The 24,236-nt window shown below is 46.3% G+C and overlaps 1 protein-coding gene and 1 pseudogene across 1 annotated transcript in view; both read right to left on the reverse strand.

The window, feature by feature from the left end:
- Nucleotides 1-23,227, reverse strand: part of NKAIN1 (sodium/potassium transporting ATPase interacting 1) — a 45,328-nt gene extending 22,101 nt beyond the window's left edge. The window contains exons 1-4 of the mRNA XM_066638792.1: nucleotides 23,096-23,227; nucleotides 12,366-12,446; nucleotides 10,383-10,580; nucleotides 6,732-6,792 (exon numbers count right to left, since the gene is read on the reverse strand). Of these exons, the coding sequence (XP_066494889.1) occupies nucleotides 6,732-6,792; nucleotides 10,383-10,580; nucleotides 12,366-12,446; nucleotides 23,096-23,155 (400 nt within the window). The 5' untranslated portion in view covers nucleotides 23,156-23,227. The remainder of the gene's footprint in view (nucleotides 1-6,731; nucleotides 6,793-10,382; nucleotides 10,581-12,365; nucleotides 12,447-23,095) is intronic.
- LOC136661916 (5S ribosomal RNA) lies at nucleotides 21,586-21,701 on the reverse strand (annotated as a pseudogene).
- Nucleotides 23,228-24,236: the final 1,009 nt, after the last annotated feature.

The raw sequence follows: 24,236 nt of genomic DNA on the forward strand, positions 1-24,236 counted from the left end.
CTTCGATTGCTCAGCTTTGACTACTTCGCCTCACACTGGCCTCTCTCATTGCCACTTTTGGAATTTTACCTGCGTCTACCTTGACCTTCGTATTTGCTGCTGATTTTAGACCAACATTTCCCAAACTGTGGGTCGTGCCCTTTATGCTCTCTGCTGCAAAGCCTTCCTGGAAGCCTCCGGAGGACGCTTCCAGCTTGTGCCAGACCCATGAGCCACTCCATTGGCGTCGGCAGGTCTCAGGGTGTCTTCCAGCTTGCATACACAGTTTGAGCCCGCAACTTTCAGTTTGTACCCACAACTTCTGGTTTACTTCCAGGTTGCTTCTGCAGGCATTCTGGGGCCCACTGAGGCCAATAGAGTGGGTCATGGGTCTGCCACAAGCCAGAAGTGGTCCTTGGAGGTTCCCTAGTTAGGATCTGCGGTGCAGCAGGGACTATCGGGTTCTGATGGTCCAGAAGAGTAGAGGACCATCAGCAGAAGATGAGATGGACCGTGGTGATAGAAAGTTCTCTCTCTCTCTCTCTCTCTCTCTCTCTCGCTCTCGCTCTCTGTATTTTAAACACTCCTGTCCAATTCCAGTTCAGACACTACCTTTAAAAAAAATGGAACAGTAACTGATTGAGACCTTTTCGAACTGGTTATGAACCAGTTTAGATCTGTTTTGTGAAGAATAATATCAAATCCTTTGGGGGCAACCTAATTCTAGAGAATGAATCTAATAGGTTTAACTTGAGAAATTGTGGGGGCGTGTGACTTCCATTAAATTCAACAAACAAAATACAAGTAAAAGTTTTTATTCTAGGAAAACAAAACATTAATCATATAGTCAAAAGCTAAGTGTCTGATTACCAAATCACTTATATTGTGAACTGACTACTGCCTTTCTGCAAACCTTCGACATTTGGATCGGACTGGAGCCAACCAAGAGATTTTTAAAAAATCTTTTTAAAAAATCTCTTGGTTAGGAAAAAAAAAAATCTCTAACTGGGTTTGGGTTCAGGTTTGGTTCAACTCCTTCTTAGCACACAGCAACCTTGTGGCCCTCTAAACCTGATCCTACAATGGCTCAGACTATTCCCAGGCCTCGGGATCAAGACCGGAGCAGATGCACACATTACACATGGTCTACAGCAGTGTTATTCAAACTGTGCTCTTTAGGGAGGCGCCAGGAACTGAAAGGGGAGGCGCAGGATGTCCTCTCGCAGCGATACAGTCACACCCCTGGGCAGAATACAAGCCCGTCTTCTGCCCGTCGTCTGCGCTTTTTTTTAAAGCAGAAGAAACAGGAGTTGCTCAGCTGCGAGAGTGGCTGCTGCCGCCCCGCCCTCTTCTCCCTCCACTTCGAGGCTGCTGCCTTCTGTGTTCGCTGCATGTTGTTTCCAAAGCTCTTAGACTCCAACCCCTATCTGGCAAGTACCCTCGCTGATCCTTGTCTGGTTGGTTCCTAGTTCCCAGCCTGGGATCGCTTCTCATCAAAGTGAAATCTCTCTTTTCAACCCCCTCCCTCTTCCACTCCCCCCTATCCATCTCCAAACCTTCCCGCTTTCCTCCCCCTCCCCAAATAAAACGCTTCCTATTTTACCAGTCACCAGGGGTCTTAAAGTTGTTTCCATGCAGTTGGCAAAGGGGGGGGGGAAGAGAGAGAGAGAGAGAGAGAGAGAGAGAGAGAGAGAGAAGCATACACTTTACTTGGCCAGGAGCAGAAAAGGGGTACTGTTTTTAAAGTGATTTAATAATCTTGTTGTTTGACTGAACAGGAAAGGCTGTACTTTTAAAGTGATGAATCTTGCTATTTGAAGGGAATACTTATCAGCCATTGATGAAGTGATTGCCAGCCCAATCCTATCCATACTTTCCTGGGAGTAAGCCCCATTGACTCTAATGGGACTTACTTCTGAGTAGACATGCATAGGCTTGAGTTGTGCAGCTTCTAGGATAGGAGACAAATCAGCTTCCTAACCAAACCATTATCAGATCTGATATATTTTCATGGTCTATTTTTGTTTTCCCCACCAGCTGCTGGAAAAATTTAATTTCATTAAATTAATAAAGGGTTCAATCCTATCCAAGGAGAATGGGAGAAATGATTAGTTGGATTGGGGTCCACAGGGGTGTGTGTGTGTGTGTAATGTTGGTCAGACTGGTTGTTCACAAAGTTCATTTGATAAAACAATTCTATTGGTATGCTTACAAAGTTTAAAAAAAATGAGTTCTCTCAGACCAGACAAAATCTACCTGCTCCAGCATCCTGTCTCCAAGAGTGATCAGCAGCTGATCATTTATAAAGCTTGTATATTGCTGTGTATTAATAATATATTTTTAAGATCTGCATTTAATTAATGATATGATTAATATTAATATATATTTAGTATTTAATATTATATTATAATATTATTATATTTAATATAGTTAATATTTCTGGCCACTTCCTGTTTAATGATGTCACTTCCAGCCCTCAGGAACATGACGGGGAGTCATGGCCAACAGCCACGAGGGTCAAGGAAGCCACTGGCCGGAAAAGTTTGAGTACCACTGGTCTACAGGCCAACACTTCCATGTCAGGAAGTGCACCAACTCACCTGCAAGCCTTTATGCATGCTGAAATGGAAATCGATTTCCTCTCATCTACTACTGAGTGCGTGCCAAGCACCTCCGGATCTCACAAGTTTCTATACCAGCTGCTGCAGCTGCTGCAGGGAAGGGGTAGAATTCCTAGTAGCTGGGACTCAACATCTGTCTCCTTCCTTGGGAGAACCTCAGAAGCTGCATCACACCTGGGACTGAGAGCTCTCTCTCTCTTTCTTTTTTAATTTGACATTTACAATGCTCTTTACAGTTCATCTGGCCTCTTTTAACTCCCCAAATTATCTTATTCGGCTTGATTGTTTAAGATTATGAGTCTCTCAAGGCTGTGGCATCACCAGGGGGTGTGGGGGGGTGCAGACATGCACGGCGGGGGGGTGACACTACTACTCACCAAAAAATTTTAAATCTTGGTATTTTTGAATAATACCAACATGTTATATATCAATTGATGCGTAAATTCATGCAGAATGCAATGAAACAAATGGCACTGAAGCATCTCTATTCTATCAAAAGTTATAGCCAAAAAACCATCAGGTTGGGGGCAATGATGCATCACTCTGCCCACTTTTGCCCTGCCCGCTACATGGGAGGAGGTCTATCATGGGGGTGATGTGGTGGCCTCCTGCACTGGTGATGATACCACTGCACTCTAATGATACCACTGCCTTGAAGACAGGACTATCAACATGTAGGAAAAATAAAATACTGGAAGCTGCTCTGAACCTAAGGGGGATATAAATCAAAATAATAAAACAGATCTACAAAAAAAAAATTTAGTTGCCAAGGTGGAATGAATTTGGAATATTTTTGAGGTGCTGAATCAAAAAACGGCATTGGTTTTGCCCAATTGGTTCTAGTTTGGGGGGTACAGCATATCCACCCTATATACTGATTCAAGCAGTCACTTGAATTCAAGTGACTGGTCACCTCTCAATGGGGAGTGAAAAGGTGAGCTATACTCTTTTAAATACAAATGTGCTTTATTTTGTGGCTCCATAAATCTCTTCGGGAGAGGCCTGTGTGGTCAACTTTTTTCCTCTCAGTAGTGCTCTCTGCCTTTAAGAACTGCCGGACAAGCTGTGATCCAGCTGGTGAGCCTTCTCCAGTCTGCAGATACAGCATCCGAAAACGCACAGGAGCCATGCCAGAAAGAGGAGATGGCAAATTGATTCACAGTTTGATCACATTTTTCTCTCTTTTTTCGCAATTAAACACAAGAAGAGCATCAAATCGCCCCTCACCAAACACAATACGTTAGCCTTATGGCCCAAACACAATAGATTAGCATTATGGTTGGAAAGTCATCCGGCTAACCAGCTAAGGGCTCAATCCTATCCAACTTTCCAGTACCGGTGCTGCTGCAATACAGCCCCTAGGCGAGGGAATAAATGTTCCCATACCTTGTGGAGGCCTCCATAACTACCTTCCCACCACAGGATGCAGTGCACACCCCATTGGTGCAGCTACACCAGGGCTGGAAATTTGGATAGGATTTGGCCCTAAAGCTGCAATCCTATCCACACTTACCTGGGAGTAAGCCTCATTGATTATAATAGGACTTACTTCTGAGTAGACATGCATAGGATTGGGCTCTAAGTGTACAGCCGCTGAGATTTCCCAACCTCCTTGCCTATTTATATCATTTTTCCTTCCCACACTCCGTGCGGCATTCAATACTCAATCTTAATTTTGCCGTGCGCCCAGGTTCCATCTCATCTTTTTAATGGAGTATCTTATTAGATCTCGAAATGAATAAGCGAATGGATGTCAAAATTGAGAGCACCCTGAGTTTTGTTAGGAAAGACAAAATGGGCTTTGGCTTCTAAGCTCTAAGACACCGGATATGACAAGGGATACAATTGGCTCCGACCTGAATGGCTCTCTCTTCATGTGTAAAGTGTATTAATCATTTTCTCCTTCTTCTTTTTAATCAAACAATAGCTATTTGGAAGCACATAAGCTGCCTGCCAGATCCCAGTACGCACAAGCAACGTATTACAAGAGGGAGAGTCAAATTTCGTACACAAAAGCTTTCATTTTTGGCGACGTCTATTTGGAGTGTTATTACAACTCCGAGCCAGGGGCTGGCAGGTGAATTTGTCAGGAGAAAGAGTTCAGCCAGAGGATTTGCTATGATTGTAGGATATATTTACTTTCTCCCTCTCACATTGCTACCCTACCCAGCAGCGTCACTAGGGTTTGTGTCACCCCCATGATGGAACCTCCTTTTTTGCTGTGCGTGGGGCAGTGCCCCTGGCAGTGGGCATGGTGATGCTGCATTGCCCAACTCCTGCTGGGTTTTTTTGGGCTATAATGTTTGATAGAATAAAGACATTTCAACGCAGTTTGTTTCATTGCATTCTGCATGAAATTATTCATTGAACGATATGTAACATAATGGTATTATTCGGAAATAACAAGATTCTAACAACTTTGGCTCGTAGTGGTGTCACCCCCCGTGCATGTCACCTGATGCAGCCTACACCCTCCACACAGCCCCAGCGATGCCACTGATCCTACCTTTCCTCCCCAGAGCTCAGAATGTGGCGCAATGAACAAATCTAGCCCTGCTCAGTTTCATTAATGTAACTCAGGCATGCGTTTTTTAGGACCATTGTTTGAGACTCTGGAAAGACTTGCCATGGCCCCATGAAGGTCAAATGTTGGACCACCTAGTCTGATTGGTTGTAGCCCACCAAGGCCTGAGGAGTCTTCCCCAACCCTGTTGTGCATAGATAATAGGACCCGCCCAAACTTCTCCCTGCACTGTGCTTCATGCGGCAAGTCACTGACTCTGCAGACACACATCTGTGGGTACAGGCACCCCTACTGTAGCCAGTTTTTCTATGGCTACTTCTAACCATCGTCCCACTTTCCTGATTTTAAAAAGGAAAAGCCCACGGGACATATGGTTGGCAACCTTCAGTCTTGAAAGACTGTGGTATAAGCCTACAGCACCTGGTATTCCCTGGCGGTCTCCCATCCAAGTACTAACCAGGCCTGACCCTGCTTAGCTTCCGAGATCATGGTAGAAGCCTACAGCACCTGGTATTCCCAGGCGGTCTCCCATCCAAGTACTAACCAGGCCTGACCCTGCTTAGTTTCCGAGATCATGGTAGAAGCCTACAGCACCTGGTATTCCCAGGCGGACTCCCATCCAAGTACTAACCAGGCCTGACCCTGCTTAGCTTCTGAGATCATGGTAGAAGCCTACAGCACCTGGTATTCCCAGGCGGTCTCTCATCCAAGTACTAACCAGACCTGACCCTGCTTAGCTTCCAAGATCGGGCATGTGCAGGGATGGGACTTGATAGCCTCCATGGGACAGAAGAGGAAGTAACAGTAGTAGGGTGGTGGTTCGCCCTAGGGCATATCTCGGGAAACACTCTAGACCAGGGGTTCCCAAAGTGTGAGTCACAATGCCTTAGGGTGCATGGTCCACTCACAGGGATGCTGCAGGATGTCCTGGTCGCCCCTCTTACCTGTTCCCCAGGTGCCACCATCTTAGATTTTGTGAACTCTTGCAAGATGGCGGTGGTGCCAAAATCTTGTGAGATTTGGGCCCTGCCATCTTGGATCTCAAAGAATATCATGAGATTTGGGTGTTGCCATCTTAGATCTAGCAAGATTTTGTAAGATCCTCAATAGTGGGGCCTAGCCAAACCAGGAAGAACAGGCTGTTGGGTGTGTTGTAACCCAGGTAAGTTTGGAAACCACTGCTCTATGCCATCACTCAACTATGCTCACTTCCTCTTCTGCTCCTTGGGCTCTTCCCTTTTAAAATCAGGGAGCAGGAAGATGAACAAAGAGAAGTGGAGGCAGTGGGGAGGCTGGGTAGTGAAGGTAGAGGCTGGGTAGCAGGTTGATGAAAAGCAATGAGCAAGTGCAGTGTACACACTCGAGTTGGTTGCTTTACTGAGCCTCAACAGCAGGGCAGGTCTGATGGAGAAATGGACTCCCCCTCTATGGGGCTTTACAGGAGCTCCCTTAAAGAATTGTTCACACAGATGGTGTCTCTACTACAACCTGCCCTTATCTCTGGCATTGCAACTGTGACGGTGATAGTGGCCGTATGACCTCATGCATCCCAATGATCTCAGTTTGTTTGATGGGGGCTGCCCTGTGTTCAGTCCTAAGGTACTTACAGCTGTCCTCTTCCTCCATGAACACTTTGCTGACATAGCAGGCATAAACAAATCCGAAGAGCTTCAAAAACATAAAGGAGAGAAAATGTCATTTATTCGAATGGGAGGAAGCAGCAACCATATGTAGAATATCAAACGCTGTGATGAGGTTAAACCACTTATTCAAATGAATGCAGGTTGAGCCATTAGGAAGAAACCTTGAGATTTCACTAGGCATTGTCTTGAAAACTTCCAAGTCATGATATGCCTTTCAAGTATATTCATCCCAGGAGGTTCAACTGGAAGAACTGAGTCAGGGTCCAATCTCAAGGACTGCAGAAGTATAATCAACATACAGTCTCCATATGGAGACCATCGTTCCATAAGCATTTCCTGCACATCTTGGCTCCTCTTCTCTTCCCTTCACTTACCCTTTTAAAAAATGTAACCCGCTCTTCTACTGCTTTTTTCTTTTTCTTTTGGACATTAAAGCTGCTTTCATCACTTCTTAGTATACTGTTGTAAGTTTAGCTGTTCAATGATGGCTAAATGACATCCAATGACATCCAATGACATCCAATGACATCAAAGGGTAATGTCCACACCACTGGCTGTTTGGCAGAGCTGGGCTCCAAAATCAGACATGAGACCAGGGGAATTGGACCTTGAACAACTCCAAGGGGAGGTAGATGTTTGGGCAGGAGCACAAAGTCAATCAAGACATCAGCACCTTGAATAGCTCCAAAGGAAAGCAGAAACGTTCTGGCAAGAGGCTAGTATCAAAGCAGGCTCAGAAGTTGATCCGGCAAAGGTTCTAGTTTGTTGAGAGTTGAGGCACATGCTACAACTACTGGGGGGGGGGAGTTGCCATCACCACTCCTGTTACAGGGGAAACCTTCTCTGCTTTAAAAAGACCTGGTCTAATTCTGCTGATGTCAGCTCTGATGGTGTTGAGGGGACTCTCGGTCCCTTGTGGATTCCTTACGGGAGTCCTCCAAGTTGGGGGAAAAATAGTAAAGAAATGTCCTCTGGCCATAGAGGACATCTTAGGTCCAGATCCTGAACTCCCCTTGTGTAAGGGGATCAGGTAGAGAAGGGGTATATGGAATTCGTACTGAGGGATTTCCCCTCTACGAAGTTGCTGCCTTAGAGTTTTCCACCTGGTCTCCAAACTGAGGGGTATTCTATTCCCTGGGACACTGGGTGATTACTTTGCAGGGATGGCAGCACAAGATCAATGTTCTCCCCCCGCCCCATAAGTAACTACCATCCCTTAGGGTTCAGTTTCAAATGTTGCATTTCATTCATTCTGCATCCTCATGGGCTTCTCATTTTCATACCAATTATTTTTATGGCAATTATATTCACAGGTCCTCCTGCTACCTCTTCTCAGTTGCCTTCATGATTTCCTAATTTAAATTTTTCAGAGTCTGAATTTCTTTTCTATGTATTTAGGTGTTCTCTGCCATCTGTCCCTTAAATTCTAGATAGTATTTTGGTTACTTCTCAGGTCACAGATTCGGCACAGAAGCAGACCAAATTGTAGGCAACAGTTAGGGTCAAACCCATAAAAGCAGGACCTTGGACAGCTCCATGTAAGCCACTTGCTCAGACAGGGTCTAGACCAGGCGTGCCCAAACCCTGGCCCGGGGGCCACTTGTGGCCCTTGGGGTGTCCCACTCCAGCCCTTGGGGAGCCCCTAGTCTCCAATGAGCCTCTGGCCCTCCAGAGACTTGCTGGAGCCCGTGCTGGCCCAACACAACTGCTCTCAGTGTGAGGATGACTGTTCGACCTCTCAACTGATCTGTGGGACGAGGGCTCCCCCCACGGCTTGCTGTTTCACATCTGTGATGCAGCAGTGGCAGTGAAGTAAAGGCTGGCCTTGCTTTGTGCGAGGCCTTTTATAGGCCTTAAGCTACTACAAGACCTTCATTCATTCATTTAAGTTCCACCTCTAATAAATTCATTTATGTAAATTTATTCAAATTTGAAATGTAAATTAATTCTTTTTTTCCCCGGCCCCTGACACAGTGTCCGAGAGATGGTGTGGCCCTCCTGCCAAAATGTTTGGAAACCCCTGGTCTAGACTCTAGACTAGGGGTGTCAAACTCTGTTTCATACTGAGGGCCAAAGTTAGCATTCGGGGTGCCTGCTGAAGGCTGGAAGTGACGTCATTAAGCAGCTGATGGCCAGAAATCAGCACTTTGTTATCATATAGAAGCTTATTAACTGGAAATGGCAGAAGAGAAAATATGCAAATCTTGATCATATTTCAAGATATGGGAAAACTCAATTTTCATGTGGGCTGCTGTTTCAGAAGTAACACCTCAGTACTGCTCAGCAGCTGAGAGCCTGAGGGCCGAATAAATAGCTTCCAGGGGCCGCATCCGGCCCCCGGGGCCTTAAGTTTGACACCCCTGCTCTAGACTCTCTAGAGCATGGGTCTCCAAACCCCAGCCCGGGGGCCAGACACGGCCCATGGCAGCCTCTTGTCCCCTGAAAGCCTCTGGCCCACTTGGCGGAACATGACTGGAACTGTGCTCTGGGTGCATCTGGAGGGCGTTCTAAGGGCCAGAGAGTTTGAATGAATGAGCCCATTCATTCATTTATTCACTCAGCTAAGTTCCATCTCTAATTTATTTATATAAATTTTATATTTAAATTTTTTTTCCAGCCCTCACCGTGCCAGATATTTGAAGCGGCCCTCTGGCCAAAATGTTTGGAGACCCCTGCTCTCGAGCAGGGATCTTCAACCTTTCCATCTCAAGGCACACCGTCAGTCTTTTGACAATTGGTAAGGGGCACTCACATCCCCACTGACCCTATTAATATATGGCCTTCCTCCAAACAGCTGCAGCATACCTGCAGACCATTCACGGCACACCAATGTGCCATGGCACAGTGGTTGAAAATGGCTGCTCTAGAGAGTGCTTCTCAATCAGTAGTACATGTACCACAAATGGTATGGAAGGTGGTGCCTGGCTTTACGGGTATGGTGGGCTCCCATACATGCTTGGGTGACGGAATTCAGCTTGGTGGGCTATATCTTGTGCAGGGCTACTTGAAAACCTTTCCTCCAGTGTGCTCCCTTTCAACATGCAGGAGTTGTGTGTGTGTGTGTGTTCCAATCTGGTGATGGCACAACTAAAAATGCTTAATCTCTCAGATACCGGGGGAGGGAGAGGAGCAGAGCAAGATTTCAAGCAGTCCGGGGGAGCGGCCTCAGAGCCGGCTTAGCCCCTCCTCGTGCCTAGTAGAAGCTGAGAAAGTTACGCAAACATATGCAAGAAGTAGGGCAAAAAACAGGGACTTCTCAGTTGTGGCACCAAACTCCCTCCCTATATATGTATAGCTTCTACTAGGCATGAGGGGGAGCGAAGCAGGCTCTGAGGCTGCTCCCCCGGACGGACACACACACACACACACACACACACACACACACACACACAGCATATCAATGACTTCGTGAACTTTTTTTGTTGAAAAATGACATCAATATTCTTAACCACAACAAGCTAAAGGGAATGCGACAGTAACGATTTTTGAAAATCTGATCCTCACCAGCCTGAAAGTGACCACAAGCAAGAGCAGAATCATCTTCAGTATCTAGCCTTTTTAAAGGGATCTATAGGGAAGAAAAGTCGGCTGGAGCAGGATACGGGCACCACCTACCGCAAGAAATATCTGCATTGCACTGCTCACCACCTCAATGTACTGATAATCAAGCAAGCACCCAGTCACGGTGATGACATGATGGTCCTCGAGGGTCAGCTTGGAGCTTGTCACCGGTGTCACCAGGCAACCAGGACCATTCTCCATCCACCAGGAACGATGCAGTGATGTATTAAAGGTCATGATGAAGTCCCGGTCCTGGGGGGGGGGGGAGAGAGGACAGCAACAAGTTTAAAGATGACAGCCAATCTTCAGATTCAGTGACCATCACATCTTTTTATGGTGGACAATTCCACGAATTTATCATGCATCAGGAGAAAATGCACTTGCCTTCTGTTTCTCCTGAACCTACTTCTGAGCAGTTTCATCGGGTGACCCTGAGTTCTGGTATTATGGGAGAGGAGAAAAATGTCTCTCTATCCACAGTCTGTCTCTCCCCATCAACTTGGCACAGCACAAAAGCTATTTCTCTCCCCCTTGCCTTGGACTAGCAGCAAATTGGAAACCTGCCTGCATGCCAGATTGAGTGGGGAGTGCATCTTATTGAGGCTTATTGAACTGGGTGAAGGAAGGGTCTTTTTCACGATCACCCCAAACCGTTGGCCATGGAAAGGAGGGCAGAATAAACAACTACTCGGTTACAGCAATTATGATACTCTTGTATATCAACTTCAGTGTTTGAATGACAGGGAGCAGAGGCGCCCCTGATCCTTTGTGGCAACCCCCTTCCAGGGTTGTTTCTTTTTTTTTTTTTATGGATTTTGAAAGTTGTTATCAGGTTTAAAAAAAACAAAATACATTTCAATTGTTAGAAGTTTCTCTTTGGAAAAACAACCTGGTTTAACATGAAATTTGCCCTTAATAAGAACATAAGAACAGCCCCACTGGATCAGGCCATAGGCCCATCTAGTCCAGCTTCCTGTATCTCACAGCGGCCCACCAAATGCCCCAGGGAGCACACCAGATAACAAGAGACCTGCACCCTGCTGCAAACATTCACAAATGAAATGCAAACATTCACAAAAGAAAAAAACAGTGGTGGGGCGGGAACAGCTTTGCCACTCAACACACAGAGCAACTGTTTGTGTGCTTTCTATTTATTTATAATATTCATCACACTGCTTTTCAGCAACAACCGAAAGTCCTCAAAGCACTTCCTGTCATTAGAGGAATGAAAAGACGGTTCCTTGTCCCCAAGAGAGCTCCCAATAGAAAAAAGATAAACAGGGACAAAAGCAGCAGTCATGAGTGAATCAGGCAGTTTGCTTTTCTCCTGTGAAATATACCAGACTCAATACTGAAAGATGCCTCCTTGCCCAATTACTTACCAGGGGGTAGCACAGCTCCCTCAGAAGCCTCCAGGACTCAACTGAAAGTTATCAGTGTGAACTGGAAATGACATCCTGGAGGCCTTCTGAAGACATGACCAAAAATCCCTTCCAGTCATGTCTGGGAGGTCCTCTGATGGGCTTGGCATCCATAGATACTCAAATCCATGGATGTTGACTCCATGGATAAGGAGGCCCACCCTATTTTGTAGAATGAATGAATGAAACCCCAAGCTTCTCCGCCCCCCCCCCCCCCAGACAATGACCAATTTGTAAAACAGTCAGGAGCACAACCCATTCGTGTCATTTCAGCAGACTTGGTATAGATGTTGCTGTTCCTCATCAAACAATACCTCAGGGCACCCTTTTACATCTCCCCGTCATCTATCTCCAGCAGCCTGATGGGCCAATTCTGCTTGGCAGCATCAGCGCCAAGAAGGGGGGAGTGGGGAGAGAGAGAGAGAGAGAGAGAGACAGAGATGCTTTCAAAAACAGCCTCAGCATCTTCATGACACCGAGTCACCTCCCAAACTCCAATCTCTATTTGGCGGCGCAATTGCCAGCGCAAAGATGATGGATGGAAAGCCTTGAATCGTCTGGTGGACTCAGTGGTTCGAGAAGGGCATGGACTTGGCGGGATTACCAGGGTAATTACCTGTGAAAGGTGTCCTACTTCCAGGTAAAAACAGATGATGAATGCATTCCATCCAACCCACAGCACGAGCCACGCTGCGTACTGGAGGGAGAGAGAAGGAGGGGGGAAAAAAGGACAGAGTGACAGTTAAGAATGTGATGTAGAGAAGCTTGATCATAACAGGGGAAACAACAGCACCTTAAGGCATCCTCTGGCTCTCTATCATGTCAGGTTTCAAATAAAGCCAGCCATGGAGACTCCCCCATTTCCCGGTTTTATTGTACTTGCCCCAACTCCAGTTAGAAAAATATCTGCAGATTTAAGCACAGAGGTGACAGCAGGAGGCAGACTCTGCAGGACTGCCAACAAGAGAAGGTAGATTGCAGCAGAGGGACCATAGCTCATGGGTAGAGCATTCATTTTGTATACAGAAGGCCCCGACTTCAATTCCTGGCATCTCCAGGTAGGCCTGGAAAAATTCAGGACAGTTGCTACCCAGCTAACAAAGACACGATTCAAGATGGACCAATGACCTGACGTAGAAGGGAACTTCATACTGTATATTGGGTCGATCGTTGGTTGACTTCTGGAGGTCCTGCTTGAATTCTGACAATGAAAGCTGTCCCTTAATCATCAGAGGCAGTGTTTCGCAAATTGCGGGTTGGGACCCACTAGGTGGGTTGAGAGCCAATTTCAGGTGGGTCCCCATTCATTTCAATGCGTATTTTCTTTTTAATTGATTACGCTTGATGCTACCATGGTAAGTGACCGTATTTGGGGAAATGTGACTGATCTGTACTTTTAAGAGGCTACTGTGTGTATGCTTTCAGCAATGATACTCAATGGGGTTTAATCCCAGGTAGTGGTGTCACAACCCCCCCCATGCGTGTTACCTGGTGTGACCCGCACCCTTGCACCCCCGTAGTGATGTCACTGGACCAGGATGTACTGGATTAAAGGAATGGAAAAAAAAGTACCTAAAAGGTTTCCTTAAAACTCATCTGCATAGAAGGGGGGTAGAGCTGTCTCCCTGCATCAAAAATCTATTATAAGCTTGCTGTCTGATTACTCCTAATGGGTCTATCATTATGGTTTTTATGTGTCTGGTTAGAGTCTGGGATTTGAAAAAAGGTCATTAATGTTCAGTTGATGGCTGCGAATGGCCCTCTGAATGGCCCAAGACTATGGTAGCAAGACAAGAAGACCTTCCCCATCTTGGATAGGGGGACCCCATCCCAGTCCTAATTCAGATTGGACCCACCAGTGCATGCAGAGCCAGGGGTGTTAGACTCGGAAGATCAAGATTCAAATCCTTGCTCAGTGTCATGAATATGTACATGTTAGGCCTAGGTTGGCAGTGAAGCCTGAACCAAACTAAGTCAGTAACGGAGAAGTGGCTAGCAGTTCCTAGCTGCAAGAATGTGAGTGAACAAACAAAAAGATGGTTGTCTCTCCTTTGCTGGCCAGAAATGACAGACAACAAGAATTACAACCCATTGGAATGTTTAACACCTCAGTAGACTGAGGGGCACCTGATTAAGCAGAATGGAATGCAGCTATGGATCTCCAGTTGGGAGGGGTAAGAACTAGGAGGGCTGGCAACCAGACCCACTCTGAGAAGGTTCTGTCCTCAAAAGTTTCTGATTGGACAGTCTAAATAAGTGTGAAGTCACCTCAGTACTATTAGCATAAAAAGTATACTAATGAGTGCCCCAAGGGGTGTGTCCGCTTCTTCTTGGGCAGAATTTTTGGGTGCAACATCCTACACGCTGTGAGCTCCACTGTCCAACATGGGCATCTGACCTCACAGGTAGCTTGGAGCTAAAAGATCTAAAAAAGAAGCTGACCCAGGTGAGAGTTAGGGATTAATAGAGATAGCCAGCTAGCTTTGTTATGTTATTGCTGATATGTTTCCTAGATGTTTATGCCTCTAGCCAGTGCTATTTTTGTAAAAAATAAAAATAAAAAAAAAAGGTGCAGGAACTCACAACCTGTTAATCTTTTATTTATTTATTTATTTATTTATTTATTTATTTATTTATTTATTTATTTATTTATTTATTTTAAAACTGAACTTTGAGGAGTTTTGCAGCCTCAGCTGGCCCCCGTTTTGGCAACTGGCAACCAACCTTTATATTTTGCAGCCATGGAGCACCTCCCCTCCTTAAAAAAAAAAAAAAAATTTCTTCCTCATAGGGATTTGAACCCCTAGCCTCTGGCTCCACAGACCAGCACTTTAACAATTGAGCCTTAGGAACTCTTAGACTCAAAGTGTTTGGAACTAATACTTGAGGCGCTGATGGCCACCAGCTGGGCTCAAGACCTTATATATTAGTTCTGAGCACTTCGATTACAGGCTTTCCTATAGCCCAATGGAGAGAGTGCTGGGCTGTGGAGCATGAGGTCAGAGATTCAAATCCCTCCCTAGCCCGCAGTTTTAAAAAAAAGGTGGAGCACAAGGTCAGAGCCCGGGGTGCCCCCCCCAAAAAAGGTGGAGCACGAGGTCAGAGGTTCGAATCCCTCCCTCAGTGAAAGGGGGGAAAAAAGGTGCCGGAACACCATTCCGGTGCGTTCTATTACAAAAAAGCCCTGCCTCTAGCATTTGCTGCCTTGTGTAACCTTATGTACTTAATAAACTAAAATATCTGTCACTAAGCTGTTTCATTGTCTGTTGGGGACAAAGGTTCAGAATCCTGCCTAGCCGTTCAGCAAGCTACCAAGTGCTCATTGAGGTCTAGTAACTTGAGGACAGAAGCTTTAATTGGAGAAAGCGCTCAGTGCCTGCAAGGGATAGAATTAAGCCTAGAGGATCTCAGTGTCCCTGGACTGAGGCACTGGCACATACAGGGTGGTGGCAGTACTACTGAACAGGGGGGTCTTGAGGGGTTTAGGGTTCGAGAGCCAAGAACTCTGAGCACCCCCAAACCCCCCTAAGTTTGTGACACTCAGCCATGAAGCTTCCTGGGCAACCTTGGGCCAGTCACCATCTCCCATCCTCACCTACCTCACAGGTTGTTGTGGAGGAGAAAAAGAACCATGTACAGCACCCTGAGCTCCTTGGAGGAAGAGCAGTATATTAAAATATGGAAAATAAATATATAAATGTTTACCATGGATTAAAACCTCCCATTGGCTCCAGGGGAAGCTTTTTTATCTGGGCAAATAGGGTGCATGGGGCAGGGTGAAGAATCTGCATCAAGACTACAACCAGAGATTGGTTTAAAAAAACCCAAACCTTTCTGCCCCCAGAGCAGTTATTTTAGCAACTTTGGCCAAGTGTATGAGTGCCTGTAACTTTCAGTGGGGCAGCGATGAACGGGGGGGGGGGGGGAAGAGTTGACTTCCCCTTTCCTATGGCCCATGGTTCTGAACAGGGTTTGACCTGTTTTGGAAAGAAGAAGAGTGTCAGTTTGGAAACGCAGTATTTTAACATGAATTCGGACACACATAATGTCTGAACCCTCAATTCAAGAGGTCATCACTTCTCGTCCCAACCAGGGTATAGAGCTGAAATGAATTCTGGGAAGGAGGGTGGGTGCTGGAAGAGAAGTTCAAGCCAACGGTCTCCAAGTGTACGTTCCTGCCAAAGTTCTGATTCGTACTCTACAAATCTGATTTATTTTAAGATTTGTAGATCACCATTCAGCAAAACAAGTTTACAAAGCTTAGGCACTTGTGGTCAGAATTGCCACCAAATGTAAGAGTCTTCCTATGGCTTTTAGACCACAGTCCTCAAGTTTTAATCATTCCTAATGTTTCGCCCTTGGCGATGAAGGGCATTGTCAAAGGACTGGAATGCTACCTAAAATATTGAAACTACCAGGAGCAAAGATATATAAGCTCCAACCAAAGCATTCTAGCTCTGCTCTGCCATATCCTGACCTGTATGTCGGGCTGGAAGGCCCAACACGAAGTTTCTCATAAGAACAGCCCCACTGGATCAGGCCATAGGCCCATCTAGTCCAGCTTCCTGTATCTCACAGCGGCCCACCAAATGCCCCAGGGAGCACACCAGATAACAAGAAGAACTGCAAGGCTTCCTGGGAATTGTAGTTTAAGAACATAAGAACAGCCCCACTGGATCAGGCCATAGGCCCATCTAGTCCAGCTTCCTGTATCTCACAGCGGCCCACCAAATGCCCCAGGGAGCACACCAGATAACAAGAGACCTGCATCCTGGTGCCCTCCCTTGCAACTGGCATTCTGACATAGCCCAATTCAACTCCGATTCAGATGAGAGCCTAGATCAGCCTAGATCTAAAATCAGGAGGTTGCGCATATACACACACCTCAAGTCTGTGCTGGCAAAATAGCTGGCACAGGGCACCATTTCAGGGCTTGGGGCTTTCTTTCCCCAGGGGAAGGGGATGCATGGAGACCTCCAGCTGGTTCCTGGTGGCCGCTGGATACAGCCCACTGTACGCAGCTTTGGTGCCGCTGCTCCCGGAAGGCTGCGGGAAGCTCAGAATTGAGCTGTAAGTAATTTCAACCAAGGCTTTTTGCTTAAAAGCTCTCCCTTAGGTTCGCATCACAACAAACTATTAAAGTAATGCATAAACAATAAAACAAATTTAAATGAGGACAGTTAAATGCAGTGTAAAAAAAATCACCACCACAAACCCAATAAGTTCCAGTTTAAAAAAGAAAAGTCTGAGAGAATAAAAAATGTTTTTGCTTCTCTTCTAGGAGACAGTAAATTTGCTATGCGTGTCTAGTTTGAAGAAAGTCTCCTGGGTTTAGTGGGCCAGTTGAGGGAGTATAACAAGGGTGGTCAAAATTGTGTAATGTACAAGCCATATACGATAAACTTCAGGTGCTGGAGAGCCAAAATATTTAAGCAGCATTTAAATTCTTAACTCTATTTACTCATCATGAAAATTAAACTTCCATTTTAATCCAGTGAACTCTCAGTTGATACCCAGTAAAGCCTGATTAAAAAGCCTGAATTTTTTTAAAGTTGACCTTTAATATCAATTGCGATGCCAAAAAACACAACTCAGCCAACTTATTTCCACAAGCTGCATGTTATACGTGAAAGAGTCTCATGTGGTTCATGAGCCTCGGTTTGGCCATTCCTACTGTTACCCTGCACATGCATGATCTCGTCTGATCTCGGAAGCTAAGCAAGGTCAGGCCTGGTTAGTACTTGGATGGGAGACTGCCTGGGAATACCAGGTGCTGTAGGCTTATACCATAGTCTTTTGAGACTGAAGGTTGCCAACCAAAGTGTATAAGATTGCAGCCCTCGTTCAGTACTGTCACTACGGATTGGGAGTGGTTGTCCAAGGTTATGAGAAGGGGGCCTTTTCTAGCCCTACCTGTTGATGCCAGGGATCGGATGTGGAACCTTCCACTTGCAAAGCAAGGGCTGTACCTGAGCTACTTAACAGACAGATTGGCCAAAGCTCACTCAGCGAGCTTCATAGTTGAATTGGGGTTTAAACCGAATTATCCCCAGGCCTAGGTCAACATTCAAACTACGACGCCACTGGTTCCCAAACTGTGTGCTGTACCACCTGAGGTGATTGCGGCAAACTCACAGGGGTGCCACAGGATATCTCCACCAGCCTCTTCTGGGCACTTCCATCTCCCGAGCACTGCCATCTTGGACTGCACTAGTTCTTGCGCAAATCCAAGATGGCAGCACCCATCTTCTCGGCTCTCCTGGGTGCAACCATCTTGGTTCTTTCATGATCTCAGATGGCGGTATCCAGAGAGCTGGGAAGAAGAGGCTGCCACAAAAGAAAGATGTTGTGACCTCAGTAAGTTTGGGAGCCGCTGAACTACACTCTGCTGGATTAACCAGCTTACATCATCACCATGCCAGATAAAGCAGCTTGCATCAAGTAACACTCATGTTGACATCTCCTGCCTTCCCTCTTTCCACACAAATACTCTGTCAATCTGAAATTGTAGCTGGTTATTATGGACATATTCACTGCATTACATCCCCCCCCTTTCCACTTAAGGAAAAAATGGTGACCAAAAAGGCTTATAGTTATATAAAGTGGATCAGACACAAGTGACAAAACAATAGAACAACAAGAACAAAAAGGCAATCAAACCACAATGAAAGGAAAAAATGGCCTAAAAGGACAAGCTTGGCGTTATGAAACAACAGGTTTTTAACTTGATCCTGGAAGGGGAGACTAGAGTCGGTGGAGGGACAGAGAGCCCAAGCCTATGCAGGTCTAATCAGAAGTAAGTCCCATTTGCGTCAATAGGGCGTACTCCCAGGAGAGTATGGATAGGATTGCAGCCTGAACCCTCTCTCCATAATGATCGGTGTAGCTAATGCTACTTTGCTTTGGGGAGCACACAAGGCTTAGAGCCTTGTTGCTTGATGTGGAGTGCAAAGAGCAGAAGCACTCTGAGGGTTGAGGGAAGGAACTAGAGCAGCAAGGAGTCAAAGAGGCAGAAAGGATGAGAAGAGGCAGACAGGATTCAAATGTAGATGCAGGGGGAAAGCCGGAAGCTGGAATAGATCCTTGCCCAGCCTTCATCAAGCTTTTTATTGCCTCTCAAGCTCATGAAGCAATACAGTGCAATACTGAGAGTTACTGATAACACTAGTACAACTAGCTGGCTCTAGCTGACCACAACACATTCCTAGATCTGACCGCTTCCTTATCTTTAATGCTAGCTCATCTTGATTACTAGGTAAGAGGCAGTGAACAAGGCCAAGCTCAGAGTGTGCTCTGGCCAAAGCAGATGTGCCTGCTGTTGCCAATGTTCACTAAGCCTTTATGTGCTTCTGCATATGCTACAGATCGGGGTGGGGGGCAATGACTGCTGTTACAGTACAAGCTGAATGATAATGGACAGCACAAGTAATCTGCTGTGTAGCCAGGCACTGCCAATGAATCAGATCCAACAAAAAATATGGATCAGCTACAGCAGGGCCTTCCAGACAAGGCCCTGCAGGTCAGATCCTTTCAAAGCCCTCCCCTGCATGACCGGTGCTTAACGTTCCATGGCGGAGCCTTGACAAAGCATCTGCATTTGCCCCCATTCCCCCTTGTGTCCAGACACTTCTGCCTGGAAATCCAGGCGCAATGCCTGCTGGGGGGTCTGAGACCAGAAGCGACTGGACACGAGGAGGAATAGGGGCTTAAGGGGGCAAACGGAGGCGCTTTGTCAAGGCTCCCCCATGGAACTGTAAGTGCCATCCGCACGTGGGAAGCCTTTGCGGGTGTGCAGTTGTCTCCACTAGGAGACTGCTAAGCTACAGCATCCAAAGAGAACATTCTTTGAATGTTGAATTCCATAATTGAATTCTAGAAGTGTTCTATCATTTTTGCTGCTGTTGATTACCAGCTCTTATAATATGTCTGGAGGGACCTCAAGCTCCTTCTCCCTGCTTAAAACAACTACAGGAAGACCTGCACCAGAATACAAAAGCCTTTGCCACACAGAAAAAGACTAACAGAGATGGGGCCAGGTGTTTCTCTCTTGGTAAAGAGTTACATAAGAACATAAGATCATAAGAACAGCCCCACTGGATCGGGCCATAGGCCCATCTAGTCCAGCTTCCTGTATCTCACAGTGGCCCACCAAATGCCCCAAGGAGCACACCAGATAACAAGAGAACTCATCCTGGTGCCCTCTCTTGCATCTGGCATTCTGACATAGCCCATTTCTAAAATCAAGAGGTTGCACATACACATCATGGCTTGTACCCCGTAATGGATTTTTCCTCCAGAAACTTGTCCAATCCCCTTTTAAAGGCGTCCAGTCGCCATCACCACATCCTGTGGCAAGGAGTTCCACAGACCAACCACACACTGAGTAAAGAAATATTTTCTTTTGTCTGTTCTAACTCTCCCAACACTCAATTTTAGTGAATGTCCCCTGGTTCTGGTGTTATGTGAGAGGGTAAAGAGCATCTCCCTATCCACTCTGTCCATCCCCTGCATAATTTTGTATGTCTCAGTCATGTCCCCCCTCAGGCGTCTCTTTTCTAGGCTGAAGAGGCCAAAATGCCGTAGCCTTTCCTCATAAGGAAGGTGCCCAAACCCCGTAATCATCTTAGTCGCTCTCTTTTGCACCTTTTCCATTTCCACTATGTCTTTTTTTGAGATGCGGTGACCAGAACTGGACACAATACTCCAGGTGTGGCCTTACCATCGATTTGTACAACGGCATTATAATATTAGCCATTTTGTTCTTAATACCCTTCCTAATGATCCCAAGCATAGAATTGGCCTTCTTCACTGCTGCTGCACATTGGGTCGACACTTTCATCGGCCTGTCCACCACCACCCCAAGATCTCTCTCCTGATCTGTCACAGGCAGCTCAGAACCCATCAGCCTATATCTAAAGTTTTGATTTTTTTGCCCCAATGTGCATGACTTTACACTTACTGACATTGAAGCGCATCTTCCATTTTGTTGCCCATTCTGCCAGTCTGGAGAGAGTCTGAGGACGATTACAGAGAAGACTCCCTCCAGGTTTCAACCAGAAAGGTGTCTGAAAGGAGGATTTCTCCCACTGATCTGAACAACACAACAAGATTATGTGGGGAAAGGGGGTCCTTCAAGCCTCCTCTCAGGACTTACAAGGTCAAAACAGCACCTTGACTTCTGCTTGAAAACACAGTGGTAAGGAGGGCAATTGGGTGGGTAAGGATTGGGTGTAGTCAAGGGAGAGTAGAGTGGAGTTTTGGGACTTCTCCTGCAGCAGGAGCACTTACATTTTTTTCAAAGGACTATTGCTAGAAAAGAAGCATCAGATTCAACAGGAGAAATTTGCCTAGGGGGCAAGCCATGGAAACCCATGGGGAGCCACAGAAACCAGCCAGGGGAGCTGTGAAATCCTCATGAAAAACCAGCCACCCTATATAATGTCTAGGATTGTAACTCTAATGGGGAGCTGCAGTCAGGGGCCCAGTAGGTCAACAGAGTGACCAGTAAAAGTTGGGAACCACTGGTTTAAGTCACCACCACTCCCAAGAGTGCCTCGGGGCCAAATCCTATCCAACTTTTCAGCACTGGTTCAACTGTACCAACGGAATATGCGCTGCAACTTGCGGAAGGGGCACAGTCACGGAGGTCTCCTCCACGTAAGGGAATGTTTGTTCCCTGTCCTCAGGGCCGCCTTGTGGCTGCACCAGCACTGGAAATTTGGATAGGATTGGGTCCTGAGAGACAGTACGCAGATTGTGTTACATTGAGACTACAATCCTATACACATTTGCCAGAGACTGGTTGGTAACCTTCAGTCTCGAAAGACTATGGCATAAGCCTACAGCACCTGGTATTCTCAGGCGGTCTCCCATCCGAGTACTAACCAAGCCTGACCCTGCTTAGCTTCCGAGATCAGATGAGATCAGGCACGTGCAGGGTAACAAAGTGGGACTCACTTCTGAGTGAAAACGTTGAGGCTAGTACTCCACTATACCTTTTTATATTCATTTGTGATATTTCTTAATTCCATTTTTTCAAATTATCCACATTTGTTTTAAAACTACTTCTAGCCACTCCAAGAGTCAGGGGGTGAAATGAGCTAGATCTTTAAAATGAAGTGCAATCAATTTCAAAGCAGAAGTAATGACAGGAGAAGCAAATTCTCAAATGAAGCAATATGAAGCTGATTCTTTTTAGTGGGGCATGACTATAGGTGTGTGTGTGGGGGGTGATGTCATGATGAGCTCTTGCACTTCAGAATGTCCTACTACCCAACAGGAATGACAGAAATCAGGAATCAGGTACACTATATTCTGGACTGCCTTAAATTCCGAAACTGTCTTCAAGGGCAGCCCCACGCAAAGCACAATATAGCAGTCATTACTACAATAAGCCCCCAAAGGGTTATTGTTCCTATTTCTGACAGCAATCTCTAGCAGTGGCATCACTACGGTTTGTGGCACCTGGTGCGGGAGGCCAGTGTGTCACGCCCATGATGGACCTCCTCCCATGCAGTGGGTGGGGCATTGCCCTGGACAGTGGGCGTGGTGATGCTCCTTTGCCCTGCCCCTGCTGGGTTTTTGGCTATATCTTTTGATAGAATAGAGATATTTCAACGTGGTTTGTTCCATTACATTCTGCATAAAAGCATACATTGAATATGAAGGTATTATTCAAAAATACCAAGCTTTCAAAAATTTTAGCCAGTAATGGTGTCACCCCCCTGTGCATGTTACCCAGTGCAGCCTGCATCTCCGTAACCCCCTAAGCCAGGGGTGCCCAAATCCTGGCCCTGGGGCCACTTGCGGCCCTCGAGGCCTCTCAATGTGGCCCTCAGGGAGCCCCCAGTCTCCAATGAGCCTCTGGCCCTCTGGAGATTTGTTGGAGCCCACACTGGCCCGACGCAACTGCTCTCAGCGTGAGGGCGACTGTTTGACCTCTCATGTGAGCTGTGGGATGAGGGCTCCCTCCACTGCTTGTTGTTTCATGTCTGTGATGCAGCAGCAAAGGAAAGGCCGGCCTTGCTTTATGCAAGGCCTTTTATAGCCCTTGAGCTATTGCAAAACCTTCATTCATTCATATAAGTTCATCTTTAATATATTCATTTATGTAAATTTATTCAAATTTCAAATGTAAATTCATTCTTTTTTTCCCCCGGCCCCCGACACTGTGGCAGAGAGATGATGTGGCCCTCCTGCCAAAAACTTTGGACACCCCTGCCCTAAGCGATGCCACTGATCTCTTATTAGCCCAGCAAAGCACTCTTTCTGCTATTCAGGCTGTCCAGTTCAAACCCAAATCCTGAGAAAACAAAACCACAGCAGGTGTGAATGCCAGACACCTACCAGTATGAGGTATTTGGATCTGTATTGAATGGTGCCAAAAATGCCAAGGATGACCGCCATAATGTGTAGAAAATTAGCCAGGATGGGCACCCACTGATAACCCAGAAAGTCAAAGATCTGCCTCTCCAGGGCTGCTACCTGCAAGAGAACAAAAGAAGGGGGACACAGAGCAGAGATTCATTCATTCATTCCGCAGCTTTTCATGGAACATTTCTGCAAAAGACAGCAAAGTCTACCACATAACTAATGAGAAATCCCACGGACTATTAGTTACGAGGGACGGAGATGTTGGCATGATTCATTGGGCGACGTCAAACAAATACATCATTGTGCAAGCGGCTTTGTTAGGGGTTCTCACAAGTCTGAAGCTAAAGGAGCCGGAGAAGCATGAGAGCCAGGAAAACTGACATGGAAGGGACCACATGATGAAGGCTTGCTCCCAAAAAACAGGAGAACATAACATAAGAGCATAATCTAGTCCAGCCTCCTGTATCTCACAGTGGCCTACCAGATGTCTCCAGGGAGTACACAAGACAACAAGAGACCTGCATCCTGGTGCCATTCCCTAGCAGTTGGCATTCTGAGGTCACCTGCTTCTAAAACCAGGAGGTGGCACGTACCCATCATGGCTTGTAACCTGTGATGGACTTTTCTGCCATCAATCTGTTCAATCCCCTTTTAAAGATATCTAGGCCAGATCCCAGCACCACATCCTCTGGCAAGGAGTTCCACAGATTCATTGCATGCTGGTTAAAGAAATAGTTCCTTTTGTCTGTTCCAACTCTCCCAACACTCAACTTTAGTGGATGTCCCCTGGTTCTGGTGTTGTGTGAGAGCAAAAAGAACATTGCTTGGTCCATCCCGTGCATAATTTTATACGTCTTTATCCCATCCCCCTCAGTTCCATGGTGGATGTGACCAAAGATTCATCAATTCCAGGATCCTGTCTTGGGAAACATCCCCCTCCTCAGAAAGGGAATAAGACTCTCCAGTACTGTTCATCCCCCATCAAAAACTGCATTCCAAGTGTCATATACTTCATCACACTCCCAGGGTTTTGGGGTGCTCAGAGTTGTTGGTGCTGAACCCTAGAGCCCTCAAAGATCCCTGTTTGGTAGTACTGCCACCACCCTGTAAGAGC

The sequence above is a fragment of the Tiliqua scincoides genome, chromosome 10, assembly GCF_035046505.1.
Source record: "Tiliqua scincoides isolate rTilSci1 chromosome 10, rTilSci1.hap2, whole genome shotgun sequence".
Taxonomy (NCBI): domain Eukaryota; kingdom Metazoa; phylum Chordata; class Lepidosauria; order Squamata; family Scincidae; genus Tiliqua; species Tiliqua scincoides.